General features: G+C 47.4%; 1 protein-coding gene and 1 long non-coding RNA gene across 3 annotated transcripts in view; one reads left to right on the forward strand and one right to left on the reverse strand.

Annotated features, from left to right (window-relative positions):
- The first annotated feature begins 3,806 nt into the window (after nucleotides 1–3,806).
- The window catches only part of NTN4 (netrin 4), a 45,243-nt gene continuing 25,155 nt past the window's right edge, over nucleotides 3,807–23,894 (forward strand). The window contains exons 1-3 of one of the 2 annotated variants that reach the window (XM_064655436.1): nucleotides 3,807–3,938; nucleotides 7,394–7,923; nucleotides 23,360–23,638. In XM_064655436.1, coding sequence (XP_064511506.1) covers nucleotides 3,857–3,938; nucleotides 7,394–7,923; nucleotides 23,360–23,638 — 891 coding nt within the window. In that variant the 5' untranslated portion in view covers nucleotides 3,807–3,856. Of the gene's footprint in view, nucleotides 3,939–4,491; nucleotides 4,774–7,393; nucleotides 7,924–23,359; nucleotides 23,639–23,894 lie in introns of those variants that run through there. The other variant, XM_064655437.1, reaches the window with a different exon arrangement.
- LOC135414558 (uncharacterized) lies at nucleotides 21,642–23,448 on the reverse strand. Its single transcript, XR_010430720.1, has 2 exons — nucleotides 23,339–23,448; nucleotides 21,642–21,795 (listed from the first exon to the last, which is right to left on the reverse strand). It is a non-coding gene; the product is annotated as an uncharacterized LOC135414558 (long non-coding RNA).

Genomic DNA, 23,894 nt, shown 5'->3' on the forward strand with positions numbered 1-23,894 from the left:
CACCTGAAAGGGCCCTCAATGGAAAATAAATAACAAACTAAAAATAAGCACCTCTAAAGCTAAAGCATGTAGGTAATTGTTTAGCGGAATTGCTGCCCTGCAGTTATGTGGCTCGGCAGAGACTGCTTAGATCCAGCCCTCATCTTCCCACTGAAGTGTGATGCTCCACTGGGATATCACCTCTGTTCCTTGCACAGAACTGAGTGGGCCACGCCCAATTAGTGGAGAAGAAGTGAATGCACTGGCAGGTGCACATGTGACGCCACCTAAAATAGTCAGGCATGTCTGAGGGACTACGTTGGCCCCAAGGGCCCCCTGTTAAACTGTAACAGGAGTTCTGCATACCTACACGGATGGCAATAGAAAAAATGGTGATCTTTGAACAAGCCTCTAGTTAAAAAGTAAGTTTGATCTTTTGAATTTTTGAGATTTTTTTATGACAGAAGTCTAAACCAGATGGTTCTGACTGGGTGCTAGGTGAGGTATTCCCCTTGTGATCTGCTTCTAAAATTAGCTTCATACATTGACTTGAAAATGTTACTCCCAGCTCATCCTTACCCTTGGCAGAAGGCTTGTGAGAAGAGATTCAGAGAGGATCCTCTCTCTTCACACGATTCAGGGGCCAGGATTTCACTCTGACAGATAAGGCTGAAAGGCTTCTGCTGCATCTCCCCAAGAACAGCATCACACCCTCTGCCAACGCAGGTCTTTCCTTCAGGTTACCTACTCAGCATCTCTGAGGAGGCAGAGGCCATCCTCCCAGGCCTTCCATCCCTACTAATTTCCTTGAAACTTACTGACATGTATATTCAGGGAACATCATCACTCTTTAAAGACTTAAGTGTAATTGAGAAATGCAGACACTAGACAGGTGATCTCCACATTTCTGGGCCTTTCCATCTACCTGGCTACCTACAACCATATTGCAGGAATCATAGAATCATAGAATACTTGGGTTGGAAGGGATGAATATCATCTAGTTTCAACCCCCCTGCTGTGGGCAGGGACACCTTCCACAAGCCCAGATTGTTCAAAGCCCCATCCAACCTGGCCTTGAACACTTCCAGGGATGGGGCTTCTACAACTTCTCTGGGCCACTCTTTTCCAGTGCCTCACCACCCTCACAGTGAAGGGTGATAATGAACTATTGAATGACAGCTGTAAACATCTCTTGCTCTTCTTTAACTAGTAGTACAGTATGAACCCAAAAGCTTATGATTCTGAGGAAAGTTTGGGGAGAGGAGAACACTCGCCTCCTCGTAACTATGGGATTTTTCTACTCTCACCTCAAGAGGCAACACTGACAGACAAAGAAAATAAAACTGTGCTGAAACACCTCTGCGCACTTCCTACCCTCTGCTGGACTCCCACCAGCCCTGCAAAGCAGCAGACAGCAACACCTGCCCTGGGAAGATGCCCTCAGTTTGTGGCCAAGCACAGGTCCACAGGGGGTATTCACCAAGCCACTGGCTTGGGTGCATTCACAGCTGCATGTTTGAGCAGGTCCCAGGGGGCCACCAAGAGCCAGGAAGGAGGTGTCACAAGGATATGAACTGCCCATGGCCAGAGTTGCAGACTGTGTAGCCTCCAACAAATAAAACAAATTCATCTAGGGAGAGCAGAGCTGCTAGGCGGGAAAGTGCAACTCAGTTATCTGGCTTGTGAGGACTGAGGCATGCAAGACAGGCAGCCCCTCAAAGGAGTGGGCTTATGCTACCAAGCTTTTAAATGTTTGGATATCAAGTTGACTTTTGGATGTCCTACATGAGGTTATCTGGAAATCGTCTCTCCAGTTTTCTATGGAATTAATCTGTTTCAGCAATATCAGGCCTCCTACCTCTGACAATGCTATATGTCCTTACCACATACTCTTTCTCTCTCCTATCCCTGCAATTGCATACCCACCGTGTAGCCTTTCCCCTCTCATTTCTCCTCACTGGCCACTGCTCTTCCATTTTCCAACTCAACCCCAAGCCTGGTTACACTCTTCCTCTCCAACTAATGATACCATTGTTCATCTCAATATTTTGTTCTGCAGTTTTTCAGTCCAGATCATCTCCTTTCCTCCCGCCTCAGGAATTTCTCCCGAGCCATCCTCTGCCCCCATCATCCCTTTCATCTCCTTTCAAGAAAATTACTTCTCCTGCTCATGGACCTCAACCTGCCCTATGCTCCTGATGCCAAATGGGTTGACACACTAGTGTGAGCTCTTGCTCAGGTCCACCCAGACTTATTATCCTACAGCAGACTTACCACTTGGCAGTGTTGACATAGGAGGAACTACAAGTTATGAATTAAAATGGAGATTAATTCCCCACCTGTGGCTTGCCCTTTTCCTTTCCCAGCCCTGCATAATGTGACTGCTGCAACCTGTCTGTAACACCACAAACCCCTGTATGATTCAGTGGCAACACATCACTGTTTTGAAAGATGCAAGACAGAAACTCTTCAGAACACCCTTTTCCTCCATGGCCACCACTGTCAGGAGGGTCAGAAATGTGGGAGCAGCCTTCCCTGTAACAGGCAGGCTTCAGGACAAGCCCCTGAGTAGCTCACAAGCAGCCATGAGGGCTCAACAAGTGCCTGGAGGCTAGAAGTCCCTGTCTAGACGCTCTCACCTGGAGGGCAGAGAAAATGACAGCGGCAACATGAGCAAAATGCTTCTCTGTGGTATGTAACTCAGCACTGAAAAATTAGAAAGATGACAACGATCAGCCTACCTGTACCTTTTAAGGTAAAAACATAGAGATAACACTGCTGTGTGAGTCAGATGTTTGACTGCTATCAGTAGATTATGGACTAATTACCTTTCAGGGAGCATTTTGGTGATGATATAACTGCAGCAGCACTTTTGAAATGCATTAGAGAAGGCAGCATGGCAGTCTTAAGACACTGTCATGCTGCTTTTTAAAACAGAATTGTTCTTAAGTTGTCCAAGTTCAAAGTGCAGAGAAAGACATAAGCAACATTTTGCAGCGCTTGCAACACGCCTCCCAGGTTAGATTCAGGTAAGTAAAAAATGTGACTACTCAGAAGAGCTCCACCCTAATGGCCCTCTGCTGAGACCTAAAAATGGTATGGTGGCAAAAAGAAGATGCAGCTGCATCCTCTCCTATTTTCAGTGCTTAAAACTGCCGTGTGCTATGATGACCAGTGCTATTGAACCCATTGGACCACATGGGGCTTTTTGGCCCTAAAATGTGTGAACTAAGCCACAGATTTCCAGTTCCCAGGAAAGAAGGGAAAACCTCTTATGGTGACATGGCTCCATCGGTGAGTTACCAGAAAAGAACCAATAAAACAAGAAATGTCTTCAAAGTTGTGAGCGATCCAGGGTTAGCTGCCGTCACTTAAGTCGCTCCTTTAAAACCGAGCCGGGACGGAGGAAGGCTGCGTTTCACAGTTTCACTTCAGCCTCTCCGCCCCGACAGCACGCCCGGGTTCGGGAGCCAGCGCCTGCGGGCGTTGGCGCAGGACAGCCCCCTCCCCGGGGCGCGGATCTCTGTCTCTCCGGGGACCAGCCCGCCCGCCTCAAGCCGCCGCGACAGAGCCTCCGGGGCTGCGGGAACGGGGTGTGCGTGGTGTGTGTGCGGGGGGTGCCCTCCGCTGCAGTACCGCGCCTGGCCGCGCACCGGCAACAGGCCCCGCGGCGGGGCGGCCCCGGCGGGCGGGGCGGGAGGGCAGAGCGGCGCGGGGCGGGGCGCGGCGCGGGCGCTGCGCGGCGGGCGGCGGGCGGCGCGGGGCGGTGCGGTGCGCGGCGGGCGGCGGGGCCGCGCGGGGCGCTGATGCCGCGCGGGGCCGGTCGCGCCGCGGGGCGGCGGGGCGCGCAGGGCGGGCGGCCGCGGGGCGCTCGGCCATGGGGCGCGGGATGTGGCTGCCGCTGCCGTCGCTGCTCCTGCTGCTGCTGCTGCTGCTGCGGGGCGCCGCCGCCGCTGCAGGTGGGTCGCGACCGGCCGCGCTCGGCGTTCTCCGTCCTCCGCGGGCGTGCGAGGCAGATACGGGCCGTGTGTGCGTATGTGTGTGCGCGCTGTGCGCGCCCGTGTGCGCGGGTGGACACGGGCGTGCGCACGGCTGTGTTCGCCCGTGTCCGTGCACACGCACACACGCGCGCACATACGCAGGTGTGCGCGCACAGGCTGTGCGCGCCCGCGTCCGCACATGCGGTGCGTCTCGGTGCGCCGCGTGCGCGGGTGTGTGTGGAAGGGCAGGGGCCGGGATGCGCATCCCACCCGCATCCCGCGCCGCAGACAAAGAGCGGTCCGGCCGCGGCGCATCGCGCTGTGCGGGGCCGCCCCTGCTCGAGGAGCCTCCGCGGGGCGGCGAGGCCGGGTGGGCTGGGGACGAGGCCTGAGTTCAGGGGATGCCGCGGGAGGGGGGCCCGTCTGCGGAGCGATGCGGGTGGCAGCGGCGGAGCGCTGCGGGTTCCGCAGGCGCTTTGGGCGGCGGTGCCCCGAGCCGTCGGGGTGCGGAGGGCGGCGGGCAGGGCGGGGAGGGTTTTCAAAGCCTCTTCCCGTAGCGTAAACACTTCGCGTTCAGAGCTGCCCGCAGCGGGGTCCCGCCGCCCCGCAGCAGACACTCGGGCATAAACAGTTTGCATAACGCTTCCTCGGCCGGTTACAAGCTGAGTGCCAGTTTCCTTCTTTAAAAAGAAGAAAAAACCCAGATGGGAAACAAACATTTAATCAGGCACAAGATATAAACGAAACATCACAAGCCATGTGTTGCTAAAATGCTTAAGCAGGAAGCATATGATTTTCCATGGATGTTTTACAGGTGAGTCATGGTATTCACTGCATGCTCTTACTCATTAGTGAAGATCCCAGTCCGATGGCATGTACAGTACATAGAATTGGATGATTTAGGTGGGCAGATGCATTAAGTGCAAGTAGGGAAAAGCACCTTTCCCAGCACTGCGGCAGAGTAGGGTTCCAGCATGGAACTCTCAATGCTCTGGATTTATCCTTTTACTGAGTTCCTGTGGCAGCCAGCGTTACACTAGAAAGCTGTCACTTTTCATAACATGCCGTGCTCTGCATCGGTCATGCAATTCTTTTCTAATTCAAGTGAAAACAAACACGCTTTCAAAGGGGGTTTCCTCTCCTCCCTTTCATCCCCTGGGACCCACGTCTATGTGCCAGCAGCATTTCTCAAATCCTGCTGAAGCCAAGGTCCCTTGCCCCAAATTTGACCCTGCGTGAGGAAGGGACCTTCTATGCCTGGCCTAAGGACAACTGCAGTCAGTGACCATGCATGACCAGGGCTGTAGCACAGCCGGAGCTTGGAGCAGTTAAATACTCTCAGCTCCCAGGGTCTCAGGTGGGATTTGGTAGCCAACTCCTCCTGGCCGGGCTCAGGCAGAGCCTTGTCCCTGCCCTGGGGACAGCTACGCCAGCCCTGCCAGGAACAGCAGTCACGGAAACGTCCCATTGACCAGGTCCTCCTCCACTGCATCCCCAGGGGCAGCAGTCAGTGTGCAGAAAACAATAATCTCTACCTGTCCCATGGTACTGACTGAGAGCCCTGCTCTCTTTCTGCCGCTTCCCAAATCTCTTTGCAATCTCACAACTGAGGGAACCACAGTAAATGTTCATCTATTTGTTTAGCGGCTAACTGCACTGTGTTACACGTAGCCAAAGAATCCAGGAAAGCAGCCAAAGACATAAATTAGGCCAACTACTGGCTAGCCTAACTGATAATATGATAATAGCACTTACTTACCTATCCCTCAGGAATGCTACATAGGTTAGTTAATGTTTATACAACACTTTGAAAAGGATGTTCGGGAGATGTAAGTGATGTTACATTAACCTTGCAGTTCTGTTTGTTTACTTTTCTAGAGGAAATATGTTCTGCACAGTTACGATAGGTCATCTCAGACACAGCTTTACCAGCACACCATAGGAAGCTAACTTGACTGAGCATTTCTTGTCCACTAAAAATTTCCCAAGACTGCTTACCCACTGAAATACAGAGACTGGATTCAGAAGTGTTTTCTACTGGGTTCATAGTGAGCATTCCACGTATGTTCTGAAGAATCGCTATTGAAAACCTGTATAGACCTTTGGTGGTAGATATGTTTTTTATCCAGGGTGTTTCTTGAGGAGCGGTAGAAGTGGAGAATGCTGTCAGTCTTGGAAGGCTTAGCAATGCTAGTGTGTAATATAGATTAATTGCAACTATGACACTGTAGACAAAAGCTGAATTAACCCCAGATAAAGGACTTACTGGATGCTAAACTGAAATGACCCTTGGACATAACAAAAATGCCAAGAAGACATTAATTGGTGCACAAAGCTGACTATGTATGACTGGCCTGGTGATAAAGAAGACATTATGCACCTCAGATGCTTTGGCCTGCACACATCAGAGTCATCAGAGATTTTTTTTTTGTGTCAAACAGTTATAGTTCATCAAATACAGCCTCGACCTACTTGTATCTATTAATAAAGAAGTGGAGAGCCCCTAATCAAACATTCCTGCACCAGGAGGGTTATATTGCCAATGGTTTCACATTAAACCCCATGGTGATTTTATTTTTCTTTGACACTTTAACTGTGGATTTTTAAATCAACAAGGCTTCCAGAAAAACTTGAACAAAAACCGCAGAGCCTCAGCTGCAAGGCAGATTGCCAGCATAATTTCAACCAAAGATTCTTTTTTCTCCCCCTTTACACACATCAGTGACAGCCTTTCCAAAATTGGGCAGTGCTTCAATTAAACACTGACATCGGCAGCAGTTTGGTTCTGTGGGGAGATTTGGGGTAGGGATGGAGTGGTGGGAAAGAGCGTGAAGGCTTGAGGTCATTACTGGCAGGAGATAGTCCTATCTAATCTTGCACCCCCAACACCTCATCTGCTGCATGGTGAGCTGGGTCACATCAGTGCCATCCCCCGTGGCCATCATGGCCATCTCCTGGCCTTGTGGTGGCATGCGGCCTTGGCAGCAGTCCGTCTTTCTTGTGCTTTTCTGCACTTCCCCAGGATCACCTGGATCCCCTTGGAGGCCTTGGGGCATGAGTGGCATGGCCACAATCATTGTCCCCAAAGCCTCAGCCCTGCTCTGGTCCCTTAGGGCAGGAGGGCAAGGTGGAGGCATCTCTCCTGCCTGCTGCCTGCTCTGCATCTCATGGTAGGGATTTTCCCAAGTTCAGGGAAAACCTGAGGGGGTTTGGGTTTTTTTTTTGCTTTCGTAGACACACTGAGTTCCATGGAGGGGAGAGCTGAGCAGCAGTACCACACTCTCCCACAGTCCCACCAGGGCTCAGCAGGTACCAGCATCACATGGTGTTGGCAGGAGCAGTGTCCCTGAAAAGCGTACTGCAGGCATGTCTGCTCTGAAAGGGTGGGGTGCTTCCACCTCAGGAGCCAGCTTCAGCCCCTCACTCTCTTGCAGGTCTGGGCGGTGTGGCAGGAGCGAGCAGCCCCTGTGAAAAGGCCTGCAACCCCCGCATGGGCAACCTGGCGCACGGGCGGGCGCTGCGCACGGAGACGTCCTGCGGGCATGATGCCACCGAGCCCTTCTGCACCTACACCGAGGACACCGAGCGCCGCTGCAAGCGCCCCACCTGCGGCCGGTGCAGCCGAGCCCACGCGGGGCTGGCACACCCCCCCGCCGCCATGGCTGACTCCCCCTTCCGCCTGCCCCGCACCTGGTGGCAGGCAGCCCAGGATGCCCCCAGCGAGACCATCCAGCTGGACCTGGAAGCCACCTTCTACTTCACTCACTTGATTATGGTCTTCAAGTCGCCCAGGCCAGCTGCCATGGTGCTGGAGCGCTCCCAGGACTTTGGTGAGACGTGGAAGCCTTACAAATACTTTGCTGCTAACTGCTCAGCCACCTTCGGGCTGGAGGATGATGTGAGGCAGAGAGGAGCCATTTGCACTTCCAGATATTCGAGTCCCTTCCCCTGCACTGGAGGAGAGGTAAGTCTGCCTGTGTTGGTACAAGAAAGCCCCTGCTCCAGCCTCCTTTCTATCTGCAATCTCTGCACTGGTGTTTATGCTCCATATTTTGTTACACCAGCATCCCTTGTCATCGCATGTATTTCACAAGGTGAATTATCGCAATTCTTTCCTAGGTGATATAGGCACCGCCCTGTCTCTTGCTTTACTGAGCTCATAATCCCCATCTTTTCCAAAAATTCCTCTCCTTTCACCTGGTTAACTCCCACACACAACTGCAACCTAGGCATATGCTGCTGATTCCTTGGGAACACCAAAGGGAACATCATTCTAGATGGCCTTCTCCAGATCTTGCAGTTGTGTGGTTTTGGGGTGATGCAAACCAGTCTGACTTTGACCAAAATGCAACTACGTTAAAATTAAAAGTCACCAGATTGATTTCTAATAGTGACTGCCTTCACTGAGAAGTAGGCTTGTAACCAGTGAAAATAGCTACTGACCACACACTGAAGTATGGTTCCCATAAACCAGGTTAGCCAAATAATTAAGGAACTTATATCTTGTCTGTTTTTTTCCCTGTGTGCACTTACATGAAAAGGACTTGAAAAAAGGAAAAACATCACATTTGCTTAGAAAAAAATAATGTAAAAGATGATTTTCAGTATCAAAAACAGCAGATAGTAACATACATTTTGAAGTGCTACCAATAACACTCTTCCCTTTAGTGCTTAAGCCTGTCCCACCGTGCTGGAGAGCCTCCCCTGGGAACCACGGCCATGGGGCTGCCCTCCTGAGTTCCCATTTGTCTGGACGCATCCCCGGTGACCAGCTCTAGATTTTAGAGGCTGCTCCCTCTAGTGGCCTGATTTAATGAACTTGCTTGCAAGTTTAATCAAACTTAAAATTCTCCTCTGACCTAACAAAAAAGAAAGGAGAAAGTCTGGTTGGTGAGTCAGGGAGTCACTTATATAATTGCAGTTTCTGCTGAGAACTGGTTTTGAGGTGGAAACCTGGTGCTTGAAGACCATTTTAAGAAAAATCATGTATTCAGACCCCTTTGCAATCATTTGGGGTCACCTCTAGCCATGCTCTGGCTAGGAAGCGATTCTGCAGAAATACTGAAAGCTGGTTTTTTTACCAAAGTGCATCTCTTAGCTGGGTCTTGGGAGGCAGACAGTGTCTTGCTCAGGAGAAGCTGCTCCATGCTCTCCTCAGCTCAGAGACAAGGATCTCCAGACCTGTCAGACAGACCCAGGATGATTATTTCATTAGACTTTATATCAGATGGCTGGTGAGAGCAAGTGCTATCTTTCTTCCTTCTGCTGCCACCCTTTGCTTGTGCTCCCAAAAAAGCTACCTAAACTTCCTTTCAGAGTGGATATATAAAGGGGCTTATGAGAAAAGCAAAGAAAGACCTTTAGCCATGGCCTGTTCTGACAGGACAAGAGGCAACAGTTTCAAACTGAAATTTATTTAGATTGGATGTAAGACATTTTTTGGTTATGAGGGTCATGAGGCACTGGTACAGGTTGCCCAGAGAAGCTGTGGATGCCCCATAACTAGAAGTGTCCAAGGTCAGTTTGGATGGGGCTTTGAGCAACCCAGTCTACTGAAATATGTCCCTGACCATGGCAATGGTGTTGGACTAGATGATCTGTAAAGGTCTCTTCCCATCCAAACCATTCTGTGGTTCTAAATCAGGGCTAGCTACAAAGTGCGACCTGCAAAAGATAGTATGTATGTACCCCACTGGGAATTTTTCTGGCCCTCAGCACTTGTGCCAGCCTCTGTGTCACACCACCCTGAATCATAAAGCTATGACAGCCTGTGAGGCAGGGAAGAGACTGTAAACCATAGCTCTTAGGCCAGCCAGTGGGACATGTCTTGGGTGTATAACTTACACACTTCTTGTTCATCTTTTGAAGGGATTGTGACTCAGGGATGAGAAACCCAGGGCATCATACAAGGCAGTATTTGCCTCATTTGTGTTAGGTCCCACGTAGCTAGCACCTGCAGTTTTCGTTGTGGTCACACCAGGATGGGGGCTGTACCCAGAGAGAACCTGTGCAAATCCCAGCCTCAGGCCAGCTCCTCTGTGGGTTGGGGCAATGTGTGAGGACAGTAGAATCAGGGTCTTGTGTGTAGAAAGCAATGCCCATCTCAAGAAGAAAAGTTTGGTAGTGTTTGATCCATCTGCAGTAGCATGCTGCAAAACCAGGCTATGTGCCAAGTTTGCTCCTGTGGAATCTCTTCTTTTGGCATCGCTTTAATCTGTGTTATCGCAAAGAAGCTATAAAAGTCAAGAGCGTTTAATTGGTCCAGTTTTTAAACAAATGTTGCATCCAAGGGGCTGGAGCTTAGAAGATTTTGCTTGTATGGCACACTTCAGTTCTCTGCACTTAAACACCACTTTTTACCTGCAAAGTAATAGCAGCAGCTCTCTGGTGAGCAGATGGCAAGCCTGCATGCTTAGCAAATATCACATTTAATTTATTACAGTGTGCTACATTCCAGCAATTACTTGTAGCTGCCAATAGCAACATGTATCTCACCTAAAGAAACATCCTAGTTTTGTGTTCCCTTTGGAGTTATGTTGTGCTTTACTCCCACTTCTGGTAGTACCTAATTTCAGACATATGGAAACAGTAATTTTCACTTGAAACAGTGGTTTCAAATATGCAATCATCTCAAATGTTCAGGTCTGAAGAGTACTATTCATTGCAACTCATTTACCACAGTTTTCTTTAAAGGACAGATACAAATTCTGTGTGTGCTACTGGATTTCTTTAACTTTTTAGATTTTCTTTAACTGCGATGTAACAACTGTAACCCGTGATCCAAACTGTCACCACTTTCTCACACTTCAAACATTTCAACGCCACATGTGCATTTCTGGGCACAGTGTAAGGGCTTGCAGGATTTTGGAGGAGGCTGGGATCTCTGCATGCAGCTGACGGCTTGCTCAGCCCCTTGGATGAGCAGTTTGCCTCAAGTGAGGCCTCAGGCGGTAGTGACTCACCCCAAATGGCACAGACTTGTGGCTTGTTGGGCTGGTGGTTTCTGGTTTTAGCCCTCTGCAAAGTGCAGGTGGTGCTGATCTGCCTGTGTTTCTGCCTATCATTACAGTGCCTGCAAGCCCCCATTCAAGGCAACAGTGTGCAGAATCCCATACTACTCAGGGGCTTATGGCCTCTTTTTGGTATATCACCTGTCTTAATTTGGGTCAAAGCTGTATCTGCCTAAGTTTTTATTGCAAAGAAAGATCAGATGTTTTGCATTCTGCCTTCATCATTATGAGTCATTCCTTAGATGCCTACTTCAACTTGTATGACAAAAATCCTCCCTCATCAGAGTTTGCCATGATGTTGATCTTGAGAGGATTTATGATAGTGCAGAAAGCAAGCTGCCAAGCTTCCAGGTTCATTTCAAAGATCAAGACCTCGGAAATGCTGAAATGGCTCTGGGAGAGGCCTTTCATCCTTCTTCTGTAGTAGTGCAGGTCTGGGCTTCCCTTTGCAGTGGTGGGACTGGAGTGGTGGAGAGCACTGGGAAAGCGATATGTTTGGAAGGTGGCACCACAGCGGTGGGAACCAGAAGAAGTAATTATGTCCCATGCCACGTGTGGCACTTGGAATGTCTACTGGCTTGGCAGATTTCTGCTCTTCTTTGCTGCCTGTCCCTAATGCTGCAAAACCACCAGACATGGTTCATCTGATCTGGATGCATCTGAGTACTCTACCCTGAAGCAGACAAAAGATGGAGGATCAACAGCCCCGTGGTGGGATTAGGAGGGAAAGGACAGATCTGGACAGAACTGCAGAGGAAAGAGGTTGAAGGCTGCATGGCACATACTGATGTCGAGAACACTGCACTAGTGCCCTGGGTTTGGTCTAGATGGCTTTCTCAGTGGAAATAAGCATGAGTTCACAGGCCAGATGTGCTCAGAGAGTCTGCTGAGCTGATCCCCGTGCTTGAGCAGCCTGGCTGTAGTCTGGCCTCATGCAAAGAAGAACCACTGTTTCAACAACCAGCAAAGCAGGGATTTCTCTGCAAGTATAGAGGAGCCAAACAAACCTACTGAGCCCCTCCTTAGTAGAGAACAGGAAAGGAGGGAGATGGTGGGTGCCCACCTCCTGCCCTGGCATCCCCAGACATTTACTGCATCCTGTTCAGCAGTCCACCTGTGGCTGGCACTGCTTTCAGGAGCTCTCACTGTTCAACATCTAGGGCCAGGCTGTCCCCCACTATGAGGCTCCTCTAGTGTGGGTGAAGGAGAAGCAGGAGGTAGGAGGAAGCCTTGCTACAATCAACTTGGGTTTCCAGCAAGCTTCAAGCGTCTGCCTATTGGAGGGGTTGGATTTGCAACACTGTGAAAGGGACAAGAAACTGCTTCCCTGTCAAGGAATAATTTCAGACCAGCTGCATATGAAGGGGTCATTACAGACTTTCCCTATGCTTAATTTAGTGAATTAATTGTTTCACAGCAGAGCTTGTTTAGCATAGGCAGAAACCACTAAATGCTGGCCTTATATCGTCAGTGTTTTAAGAGAAAGGCTGAGGTCAAGTTTTAGCCTGAATCACACAAATATGCTACTAATCCTGAACATTTTCATTGTTTTTTAGGGTGTAACCCTTCAGCCACATTGTTGCAAGGGCAATCAGAAGGGGATTCACCAGCCAAACTAGTCCGATCCAAGTAAACATGACGCAGAAATAAACTCTTTCAGCTTCATGCTCAGACAGGAATACTAATTTTACTAGTATGCATAAAAGGCTATCTTCCCTCCCATAGTTCAGATCATATTAATACTTCCTTTTTGACACTCTAATTTTAAAATTATCCTCGGCTAGAGATCACTGTTGAGGGCTTATCAACAAGGGGCCTTAACAGATGTTAATTCTTTTACTGTGAGTGAGAGTGACTGTCCACTCTGCAATGCAATTATCTCATTCACTTTACATTCCCATCTGTGGTCAATTCAGATTAGCTCGCCTGAGTGTCCCCATTTAGACAAGCTCCAGAATAAAAGGGCTTACTGAAGCAGAGTCTCCTTGACAAGATTTTAGTAAATTAGTAACTTATTTTAGTGTTCATCTATTCAGAATACTGCTAATAAATCACTTGGAGACCTCAGCTATTGTTGCTGTTTGCTATTAATAGGAGAGACATATTTGCAGCTTGACTATATTCCAGCAACAAATTCTAACGTGTTTTTAACTTGTGAAACATCACATGCCACTGTTTTGCTGTGGGATGTGTGTCTTACTGAGCATTTTATCGATCTCATGCCTTTTGTAGCAGAAAAACCTACATATGTTTTGCCTTGCACTGTTACTGCATGCAGCCTGTCTCTGTTCCTTTAGGATTTGGACACCAGTCCTACTGGTTCTACCTGAAACTTGCTGTGTAGAGCAGAAGTAAATTGTGTCTTTCTACTCACAACTCTGACCTGACAGACAATGAGGAGTTGTAACACTCGCTAACACAAATAGGAGTTAATGATAGTGAATTTTAAGTCCTGATTTTGGGTTGTAGAAATTTCTGCCTGTTTTTTTGTCTTTTAGGCCTGAATAATCTTAGTTTTCAAGCTTATCATTGTTGTCCTTAACTGAAGCTACATTTTCACTGTGCTGAGATCTTCCAAGGATCATGTGGATAGCAAGAGATTTGAGTTCAGTCACTTGCAGGACTTGGGAGTCCACAAAGAACCTGGGCAAATATGCAAGAATAACCTCAAAACAGATATCAACCCATTAGAGGGCTGCAAGCAGCTTTTTTAATTGCCCTGTGCCACTGATGTCTGCACAAAGGCCCAAACTGACAAGAAGGAAAGAAGGATCCTGCCTGGTGTTCAGCAGTGCTCAGGATATGCAAGGACATAGCTAGGGAAGTATGTTTTCAAATCCTATCTCTATACTTGAAGTACACTTTGTAGGAAAAAGACCTCTTTAACAGCGTCTTCCTGATGATCCCGTCTTTGGGAAAACATGAATTGTTCAGAAATGTCACATACAAAGGAGAGTCTGTCCATCTAGGAGTGATTGCAGTGATGGCCAAACCCAGTCCAGCTCTTTGCATTATATCAGTAAATCTAGCAAGATATGGAGACCGTTATTTCATAAGCACAAGATTTCTAGGGGAGTGGTTAATGAGATGAAGTAAATGAAGCTAGGCTGGAGTCAATTAAATTGTGTAGGAGCCTCAAAGCCCCAGGCTGTGGCAGCTGACCATTCAGCATGAGGTGACTGTGATGGCAGGAGCAGCACACCAGCAGGACACCATCTCACCACCGCCCACCTTGCTGATGGCTGGGGTGAAGTGCATATCTTGGCTTGGCCCTCAAGCTTTCTTTCCTGTCTTCCCAAGCACTGTGTGGGGTTACCACTAGCTTGGAAACCCCAATTTTCCAACAGTGGAGGAGAGGAGCTTCTCCTTTCAAATAATGGGGCAGCAAAAAGTGAATTCAGAGGAAAAGGGGAAACCCAAGCTTAGTTTTCACCTGTGCCCTGGAGGACAGGAGATGGGCCATTCTGGACACATGTGAAGAGGAACCTTTGGTCTCTGGCAAATTTTACCATGGAAGATACTTTAGAGTTCAGTCACCGACAAGGCTGAGCAACACAACTGTTGTTTTCTGAGCACCAGCACCTGCCTTTTTAGTTTTCCATATGTGGCATACCAAGCACGATACTGCCAGATCTGTGGACCGGGTTGTGACAAATCCCTCCCCCTCTTCCGCAGGCTGTCCAGGAGGAGTGACATGTCCCGTTACAAGGCCCTCTGGATGCTCAGCATCTCTGGAGGACCAGGGCACATGAAGAGCAAAGTGCTTCTCCAACCTGCCCCATGATCCTCTGCATGATTCCTCCCATTACAGCTAGCCCATAGGACTGTCTCCTTTTTTTCCTGGCTTTCCCTGTGCTTTTGGCACTTGGAGGTTGGCCCTCTGCTTGGCCAGCTCTTGAAGTGCAGCTGCCTCTGGGATGGAGCATAGCCAGTGTTTAACAGTGCATATCAGCAGTCCCCCATTTAGAACAGCGAGTTTTTAACTACTTCTGGATCAACCTCCAATTATGGCTAAAACAAATTATTCTTTGGAGAGAACTTGACCAGTCTATGAAAGGGGGTACATTGTAGGCTGCCAACAGCGGGAGGGAATGGGTCCCGGGGCTCCAGGAGACCCTTTCCAAACTTCTTATGTAGGACGTGAAGAGCACTGTACCCACATGAAACAAGAGGAGTTTGGGTAGGCAGAATTTAATTCTCTAAATTGGCATCTGGCCTTGTTAGCAGGACTATTGCTTCCCTTGAGAAAAGTGCCACAGGATTTTAACGGTGCCGGCGGAGCCTCTCTTCAGACACTGCACCCCACGGCTTCATTTCACAGTTCATTTTTGGCATGAAGAGAAGACTAGCTCACTTATTCAGCTCCCAGTTCTCTGGCTGGAAAGTAGGGCTGCCATGTTTCTCTTCAGGGTTCCTGGATGCAACTGGTTACATGGGAAGTGTGTAACCTAAACCAATGTATTGACATGTCTGAGAAGTTTTGGTTCAAAAGCTCATTTGAGATTAATCACCATGCAACAGTGGGTGTCAGTGTGAGATATCCAGTCTAACACTGGATATCCTGCATGAGTGGTGAAATCCTCAGATTCTTTCTGAGCAACATTTCCAGGAAGAAAATAAGTTAATGTCCAAAAGCAAACTTACTAAACACATATGCTATGAGCCTTTTATTACCACTCTGTCTGCAGCATCCCTCATTCCAGTGATCAAAACCTATAGCTACAGGTTGAAAGAGGGGTGCTGTTTCTTGTGACATTTTTGGCAGTGTGTATTTACATATAATTCAGACAGGTGTTCTTTTTCCTAAAATTAAGTGTAGCTCATGGTAACTGGGTGGTTTAAACAGCCAGTCCTATAGACACAAAGCCTTTTCATTATAAACAAGAGCGGCTGAAAAATATTCATGAAATTGTGCTACTCTTAGGCTGAAAGAAATCCCCTTGATCCTTAGTACCGTTGCAGTTACTGAAACACTAACCTGCTGCCTTCCAGGCTTTTGCAGTGATGTGTTGTGCTCAGAAGCTTTTAAAGGGGTTATTTTGCAGCTCTGGGGAGTGAGCCAGCTTTTCCTACAGCCCTGCCAATAAAGAAGCAAGTCCAGTTCTTTGTCTGGCTCTTTGGAGGTAGCTCCAGGTTTTCTTGGTCTTCCATATGCACAACAGGTACTACCGGCAGGCCAAGGCTCAGAACATAAATCTTTGTGGGGATAGGGAAAGGAGGGGAATTGCTGGAGGGAAGAGTATTTAAATACCATCTTTCTTGCTGATGGGTCAAAGGACTTCTTCATATTATCCACTGAAGTGTGCTGGTTCATTTTCCTATGCAGGATAGTGCAGCCTTGGAAACGGTGATTCTGAAGATGAGAAGAAAGCAGTAATTGTTTTCCTTGATAGTGTATAGCCAATGATATGCATCTGGAGGGTTTTGTGAGCCAAGAAACTGAGTGTTCCTATCTGTTTGAGTGAAAGTAGTGATTAGGCGAAATAAAGCCATGGTGGAATAAATTGTCAATTTTTAGAGAAGCACTGTTAACCAAAGAGATTTTTTCTGATATGAACATTACTTTTGTGGTCATCATGTGTGTGAAGACAGGAATGACCTAGGAGTCTTTCATTTTCATCTGATGGAATTGTGTAGTGGGATGCTGAAGAGAAGCTGAGAAGATGGCTCTCATCTGATTGATTATTACCAGAGATTTCAAGGATCCTGGCAAAATCCCAAGGCTCTTGCCTAGTTTCCCTTGTGCTTTTTCCAGCCCCTCACTGGCCAGCTGCTGCATGGGAGTAGGAGCTCTTCCCATACTGCTTTTCGCTTTTAAGAATGGCAGAAGAATGCCCTGAGTTTCCCAAAAGATAAAAGTTGCCTTGGTATAAATTAATTTGCAAGGGCCAATTATTTGAAATAGCTGGATTTTCCTCCTGAAGTCTTTGTAAGATTGCATAACTTTTGGATGGTGAGACAAGAGATTATTTGCCTTGGTTTACATGCTGTAAGAGACTGCAGAAGGGCCATAGGCATGGGCCAAATGCTGTCTTTTATCAAACTACATGAAACAACTCTGTTAAGGTTGCTGCAGGAGTGCCATTTCTCCAGTGTCTCAAGGAGCTCAGGGGCTGCAGTGAGTTTCTGTCATCATTTCTTGGGGATGTTGTTTGAGTGCTTAACACTGTGGCCTAGAAGACAGGCTCTGCTGCTCACTGCGATCTTGTCTCTGATGGTCTCCTCTCCGCAGCAGCAAGGCAGATTTTCCAATTTCTGTTGCTGTTTCCTCTGACTCAGGTGATGCTGAAATGTGCACTATGGGAGTGGTCGGACCACTCCACAAAAAAAGACAGGCTCTTCTTCCCTGAAGTCCACTTGGTCTGACAGGCAGAAAAACAAAGAAATGTATTAGAGGAACTGGTGGATAATACCTGCCCAGCTTATGCTGATAAACTTCCCACACCACGTGAATAATTTACAGCATCTGCAAAAAATTCTTTTTTTAGCCTACAGTCATTGCAGTGAACATAGCACATAGATGTATGTGGGCTTCTCTCCTACAGACTTGTTGCTTGGAGTGGTAATACATGAAATAAGTCTGTTTCGTTAGTAGAAGGTACCATTATTGTGGCTATGCAACCTTCATCACAGGGAGCAGTAGCCCACCAGGCTTGATTTTGTGAAGGAATGAGATTGTTTTCACATTATCTTTTCTTGTGTTCCTGTCAAATGCATTAAAAGGAATAAAAGTACCAGAAAAAATCAAATAAAGCAGTACTGAATTTATCAAATGCCATGAGCCAATTAGATGAATCACTGATATGGATAGGGCATTATTGTAGGGTACTTAATGACACATTTTCTTGCATCCAGGTCAGACAATACAGGATGGAGTTCATCAGTTTCTTTTGGAAAGAAATCACAGATCATTTCATGTGATGTTACCACCTTGGTTTTCACTTACAACCAAATGAAAATGTGGTCATGTTTTTAATATTTGTTTATTGCTTTTATTTCTACCATATTCCTGTTTATTGGCTTTTTCCCATGTGTATATGCTTCTTGAGTCTCCCATCCACTCATTATGTGTAATTTATTAATATTATTTATTAATATTTATTAATTTATTAATGTAAATTATTGACATTGTTATTTCCTGATGCCTTCCTGGCTGAGGCTAGGCTCCCAGTTGGAGGTTGGATGTGGCACCTCTGGCCAGGTGCAGGGACCCAGGAAACAGGCACATGCATGGCAGCTGCCAGTCCCTGTCCACAGCCTCTGTGACTGTGCCTAGTTCTGAAGGCCTGCGAGGAAGAAGCTTTTTGTGGATCGTGCGTGTCTCTTCAATGTCGTGGGCATTTGTGTCCCAAAGAGCCCCATTCTATCACTGTGGACACTTGAGTCTTGACAAAGGTCTGGGCCCTTGCAGCTGCATCCGGTGGAGGCTGCAGCAGTCTGAGATGGGCCCATGACTCATCGAAAAACCTTTGCTCCTGGCAAATCCTTCATTGGTTTTGTTGACTTCCTCAGGCAGCTTTGGCTTCAGAGCCTATTTTGCTCCTATTTTGCTGTCAGAATCATTCATTAGCATTTTCCTTCCCACTGTGGAGATATATATAAAGATGTTCTTTCATTGCCTCTTGCGTGTAAACATAGTAGGGTACTTTTTGCAAAGGGACTTTATGTATTTATATGTCAGGGTCATTGTGGTGCATGCAGTTACTTGAGTGCACCATGTTCATGGCTGATGCTTTATTTATATACAGGGCTACATTGTTGCATCTGCAGAATGGTAAGGAGCTCAGGCTTCTTCTGCCACTCAAACTTGTGAAGTAATCAACAGAGCAAGAGTTGCTCATGACAGCCCATAAGGAAATTTAAACTCTGTGGAAACTAATAGAGGGTATCTCTGTAATGATGTGCCCAGACTCCAGACAGCTGGCTGAAGAGCAGAATATTTTTACTCCATGGCGTTTGCGAGGCACTGTAGGACAGCGTATCCACTCCTGCTCCCCTGTGAGTGAAGTGGGCTTCCCCTGGGAGTGGAATGGCCCCCACCTGCTGCCACCAGGCATTATACCAAGAGGGTCAGGTGAACCCAACCCTCTTGAGGTATAGCAGTGGATTGCAGACTACAGTTCCTGTTTGGCTGTGTAGAAAGACCACCACCACACCAAAAAAAATCCCTGTGCAACTTGTAAATCACTCCTCTATTGATGTTGCTTCATGCAGACATTGCATTTATAGGACATGGGATCCAACAGCATAATTCTGTGTGATGTTGGAGGAACATTACCCCAAATACTAGAAAATTTCTTTTATAAAGACAGTGGTTCTTTTTGTTTGCCTCCTGGTTTGTGACATTTGTGCTCAGATGTGAGATATTGCCAGATGCTTAATTTTAAATGGAAGCTGAGATAAAGATTCAATTCCTGGTACTGCATTTAAGAAGAATCCCAAATATCGTAAGATTTATGGTGAGCTAGCAACACTGTAAATTAAAATAACTTTCTGATAGGATATAATGTGGCATGTAAAGTATAGAAATGCTGTGGGGTTTCAATGTATTACTTCTGACTTGTTTTTAAAAATATAAATTTTTTTCAATTAGTATGTACATTTCAGAGCTGCTGATATAAAGATCCAGGCTTCCCAGCTTTTGCTATCATATGTGGTGCTGACTACCATGTAAGTCACATTGCCTACCTAATGTTGTAGTGATGGGTTTTGACATTTTGTTGGTAAGCCTCATAGACAGAGACAGATTTGAGTGGAAAGGTCTGGTCACCATGGGGTGCTTCCTGTTGAGGCTTGCTTCATGCAGATGGCTGGATTCTGATGCCATTGCACCACCACCAAAGGGTTGTGTTCCCCTGTGCGTGGCAGAGCTATGTCCTGGCAAAGGCCTTGCTCTGTGAAAACAAGCAATAACTTCTCCAGGGGACAAGAGGGAACTAAAAAGTAGACATGACATGTCTGCACACCAGCCAAGACCACAACTGTGGTGACAGAGCCACTGAGGAGTTGAGCCTGGCACACCTGTGTGGTGTTAGCAGGATAAACCAGCAGGGCTTTGGAAAGCTGTTGAAAAGAGGAAATTATGGCTGTGTCTGAGACACCTCATCATGAGTGTCCCAGAGCAGCTGGTGAGCACTGGCCCAACAGAATCATAGATGGGCAGTGGGACCAAAGTCCTACCCAGTAGCACCACAAAGATGCATCATCAGATGCACATACATGTTGACACAGTGTTCTTTTCAAATCGTTCCTACACACTTCCCCTGCACTCTTAAAACTAAACAGTATTTTGGTTGACCTCTGACTGTGGTAGCTAGAAGAACCAGAGGTGTGAAAACCCAGTCAGGTCTGCTGTGCAAACCATGGTTCATTCACAGAGAGGATACCACATCCCTGTGCCTATCCTGTTCTTGGGACAATTGCACAGAAAAGCCCAAGAAGAGGTAAAAGCAGGAAATTTGGCACTGCCCATGTGTGTACCTGGGGCTGGGGTGCTGGGCAGCATAGGGGTGCAAACCCATAACAGCTGTATGAGGGCAGTGTAGCCCCAGCAGTGTGCTGACTCCTGAGATGGGCTAGGCAAAATTAGTGATGTTAATGACTGAATAGGGAAATCCTGCTGGGAAACATGTCCTTGACCTTATTATGCAGTGTCTGGGGGCTTGTAGAATTCCAGCTTAATCTGCTGGGTCAGAGCAGAGCACTGCTATTTGTATGGTGTCCTACATGTTATAATGACCAGTTTGTATTTTATTAAAGCAGAGCTTCTAGTGTCTGGGATGGAGGGATGAGGATGTTTTACTGTCTTGGCAGCAGTGACGCTAGACTTACCCCATTAGGTTACACTGCTGCAGGGTGTAGTGTGGCTCTGAAGCCAGGGTCGGGGCTGCTGGGCACAGCTGGAGCAATACAGGACAGCCACAGGGAAGTGGCTGAGAGCCCACAGCCCTTGGGAATTACAGATAGGGCTCATGTTTAGCATCACTGTTTTCGCGTAGCCATAAAAAGAAATGTTTGTAGCATTTAGGGATCTGAGCTGGAATACTGGCTCCATTGAAATCAGCAGCAAAACTCCCCCTGAATTCCACACAGACAAGATTTAACTCTCTCAGTGCAGAGGCACTCGGGGTTATTGATTTCCGTGCTGCGATTGTCTTTGCTAGAACCACAAGCATCAGTCACATTAAACAGGGATAGATAAACAAGGAAAACCAAAAACATGAGAGGAAAGTCTGCAGCTCCATCTAGCATAAATTGTTCTTATTTGTGTATTTCCTTCCCTGCTTTCATCTGAACAAGGACAAACAAAGAACTCTCTGAGATGCAATTTATGTAATAGCAAGAAACCCAAAATGCTAGTTTTTACTGAAAATCCTTGACCTATCATTTTCTATCATCTTCACTAAACGGAAATCAATGTCACCAGTTTGGATGTATCCCAAGGAATTTTCTTTCCATATCTGAAAGCATTGTGTATTCACAAAGCCAGTAGCAAGTAAATGTGATCAGAATGATGTTGATTTAAATTTGAGTGAATAAGAAGCCTTGGGAAGAGGTGCAAGACTTGATAGTTGGGTTTGCTTGCATTTCTATTCATACCTGCTCTATATTTTTATTTTAGGAAAGCAGAAAAAACTCTGTATATTCCTGGAAGAGAGGAGAAACAAAAAAATCTTTTGAAGTGTGTTACTGTTTATTAATACCCCTCATCAGACTCAACACTTCTGCACAAGGGATGTGCTGCTCCCCAGCCTTGTCCTCTGACCACCTCTCCTGGTTAACCTTCTCCCATATCTGAGTCTTTCTGGCAGAAGATGCTCAAATACCTTTTGGAGGGAGGGTTTGAAGGATGTCAGTGCAGAACTGCTGCTGTGATGTCTTTGCCAGCATGTGACACCCAGCTCCAGCACGCCTGAGCCCCGCTGTCACCACCATGCTGGTCGCAACTGTACTTGACAGGCTGACGGGGCACGCAAAAGCATGCTGCCACCATTTAGCTCCAAAACAAGGGCTAAATCTCCTTCCAGGCTGAGACAAAGCTTCCTCCAGTTGGATTCTGGCAGCTCTGGAGAAAAGCCAGGTCCTGGCCAGGAGCGGTGCCAGCAGTGGTGGTGCTGATGGAGGCAGCAGCCGGTAGGCAAAGCACGCGGGCAGGCCAGCTGGCAGCACTGTGGTCATTATTTCCAGGATCTGTGAATCCTGGTCAAATAAAATAGAAGCCTTTATCAGCTGAAGCATATCAGCCACTTCTTTTGGGAGGAGTGGATTTAGGAGTTGTGATCTCTGACAGTGATAGCAGCAGGTTTGTGCCCTGCCTCTCACCAGGCAAGAAACAGTGGTCACCCTTCGATGCCACACACCTCCTTGCTGTCTGTAAGAGGCTGACTGACATTTTGGGTGGCATGGGTGGCTACCAGCAGGGCAGTGGGGTAGTTTGAGGTGGTTTGAAGTCATTGCTGGGAGTGGTGCATCGAGTCATTAGGCTGCATCACACCCTCAAACCCTCAAATGACTTGACTGAATGTTGTTTATCAACACTGTAGTTCATCAAGCCTTCAGTGGCTGTTCAGTGAAGAGCAATTTAACTAATCTGAAAGTGTCCCTGTAAGTTAAATGTACCGGTAACTAATTACATGTGTTATAAATGTGTTGTTTTATGTCAGTCGTAGTCATATGAAGTATATACTGTTTCTGATTTCTCACTGTAGGCAGCTAGACCAACAACTTTAAAATAAACCTTTTCAAGAAAATTGGTTATTTTTATCTAGTGCTCTCAATTTTCACCTTGAGCCAATATTTACCTATTCAATCAGACTGAAGTTAAAGAATGACTGATAAGTATTTGTTTAAACTTTGGAAGCCCCCCACTTTTCTTTCTTTCTTATCTCAGTTTTCTTGACTATCAGCTTGCTGTACTAATTGCCATACCTAATCACTTTTCCACTAGGAAATAGCCTGGGACTGATAGGAACCAAATATTTGGAAATCTGAGCTGTATTTGTTAAAAAATACACCCATTCTGGTGAAGGGAGTGTTAATGTAGAGTACCCCATCTGAGCATCACCTGCAGGAGAGCTGGTCCCTGTGCTGGGCCATACCACATAGCATTGGCACCCACTTCTGATTAAAGTTAATGGTGAAACGTAACTGCACACCCATAGAGTCCGTACTTCTTGTGGAGAGGGACATATGGGGTCACAGGGGATCATCTGGTGCACACTGGGTTGGGAGTGGATTTGCTGCTCCCACTGCTTGTGGAGGGGGAAGAGCATCATGAGAACCTGGTGTATGCTCCCAGAGGATGCTCTCATTACCATTACACTCCATGGCCCACTGTGAGGCGGGCTGACATTCTCCTTTCTGCTTCACCTGCTGTGTTTCTCTGCCCAGGTGATATTCCGAGCCCTGTCACCGCCTTATGCCGCAGAGGACCCTTACAGTGCGGAAGCCCAGGCACAGCTGAAGATCACCAACCTGCGAGTGCGGCTGCTGGAGCGGCAGGGCTGCCCCTGCCTCCCGGCCCCCCAGGCCCCCCAGCCCACGCCATCCCTGCACTTTGCCATCTATGACTTCATCGTCAAGGGCAGCTGCTTCTGCAATGGCCATGCTGACCACTGCATCCCTGTTGCTGGATTCAAGCCCATCAAGGCAGCTGGTGTTTTCCATGTGGTATGTACCTGCACCCAACAATGTCTGAACTGCAGGAAAGCAGAGTTTTAAAAATAGCAAGGGATAGTAGAGGTCCAAGTATGCGATATTTGACAGGAGATGCCTTGAATTCCAAGCACAGTGGGCAGAAATGGTCTTTACAAAGGAGGTGGTCTCCATATGGGGCTGAAGCACTGAACTTCCTTTGTGCCTTGGTGTGGGACTCTCATCCTTCAAAGGTGCTCCTCTATAATTTGTTTATTTTAGGTAGATCCTT

The sequence above is a fragment of the Pseudopipra pipra genome, chromosome 5, assembly GCF_036250125.1.
Source record: "Pseudopipra pipra isolate bDixPip1 chromosome 5, bDixPip1.hap1, whole genome shotgun sequence".
NCBI classification, from domain to species: domain Eukaryota; kingdom Metazoa; phylum Chordata; class Aves; order Passeriformes; family Pipridae; genus Pseudopipra; species Pseudopipra pipra.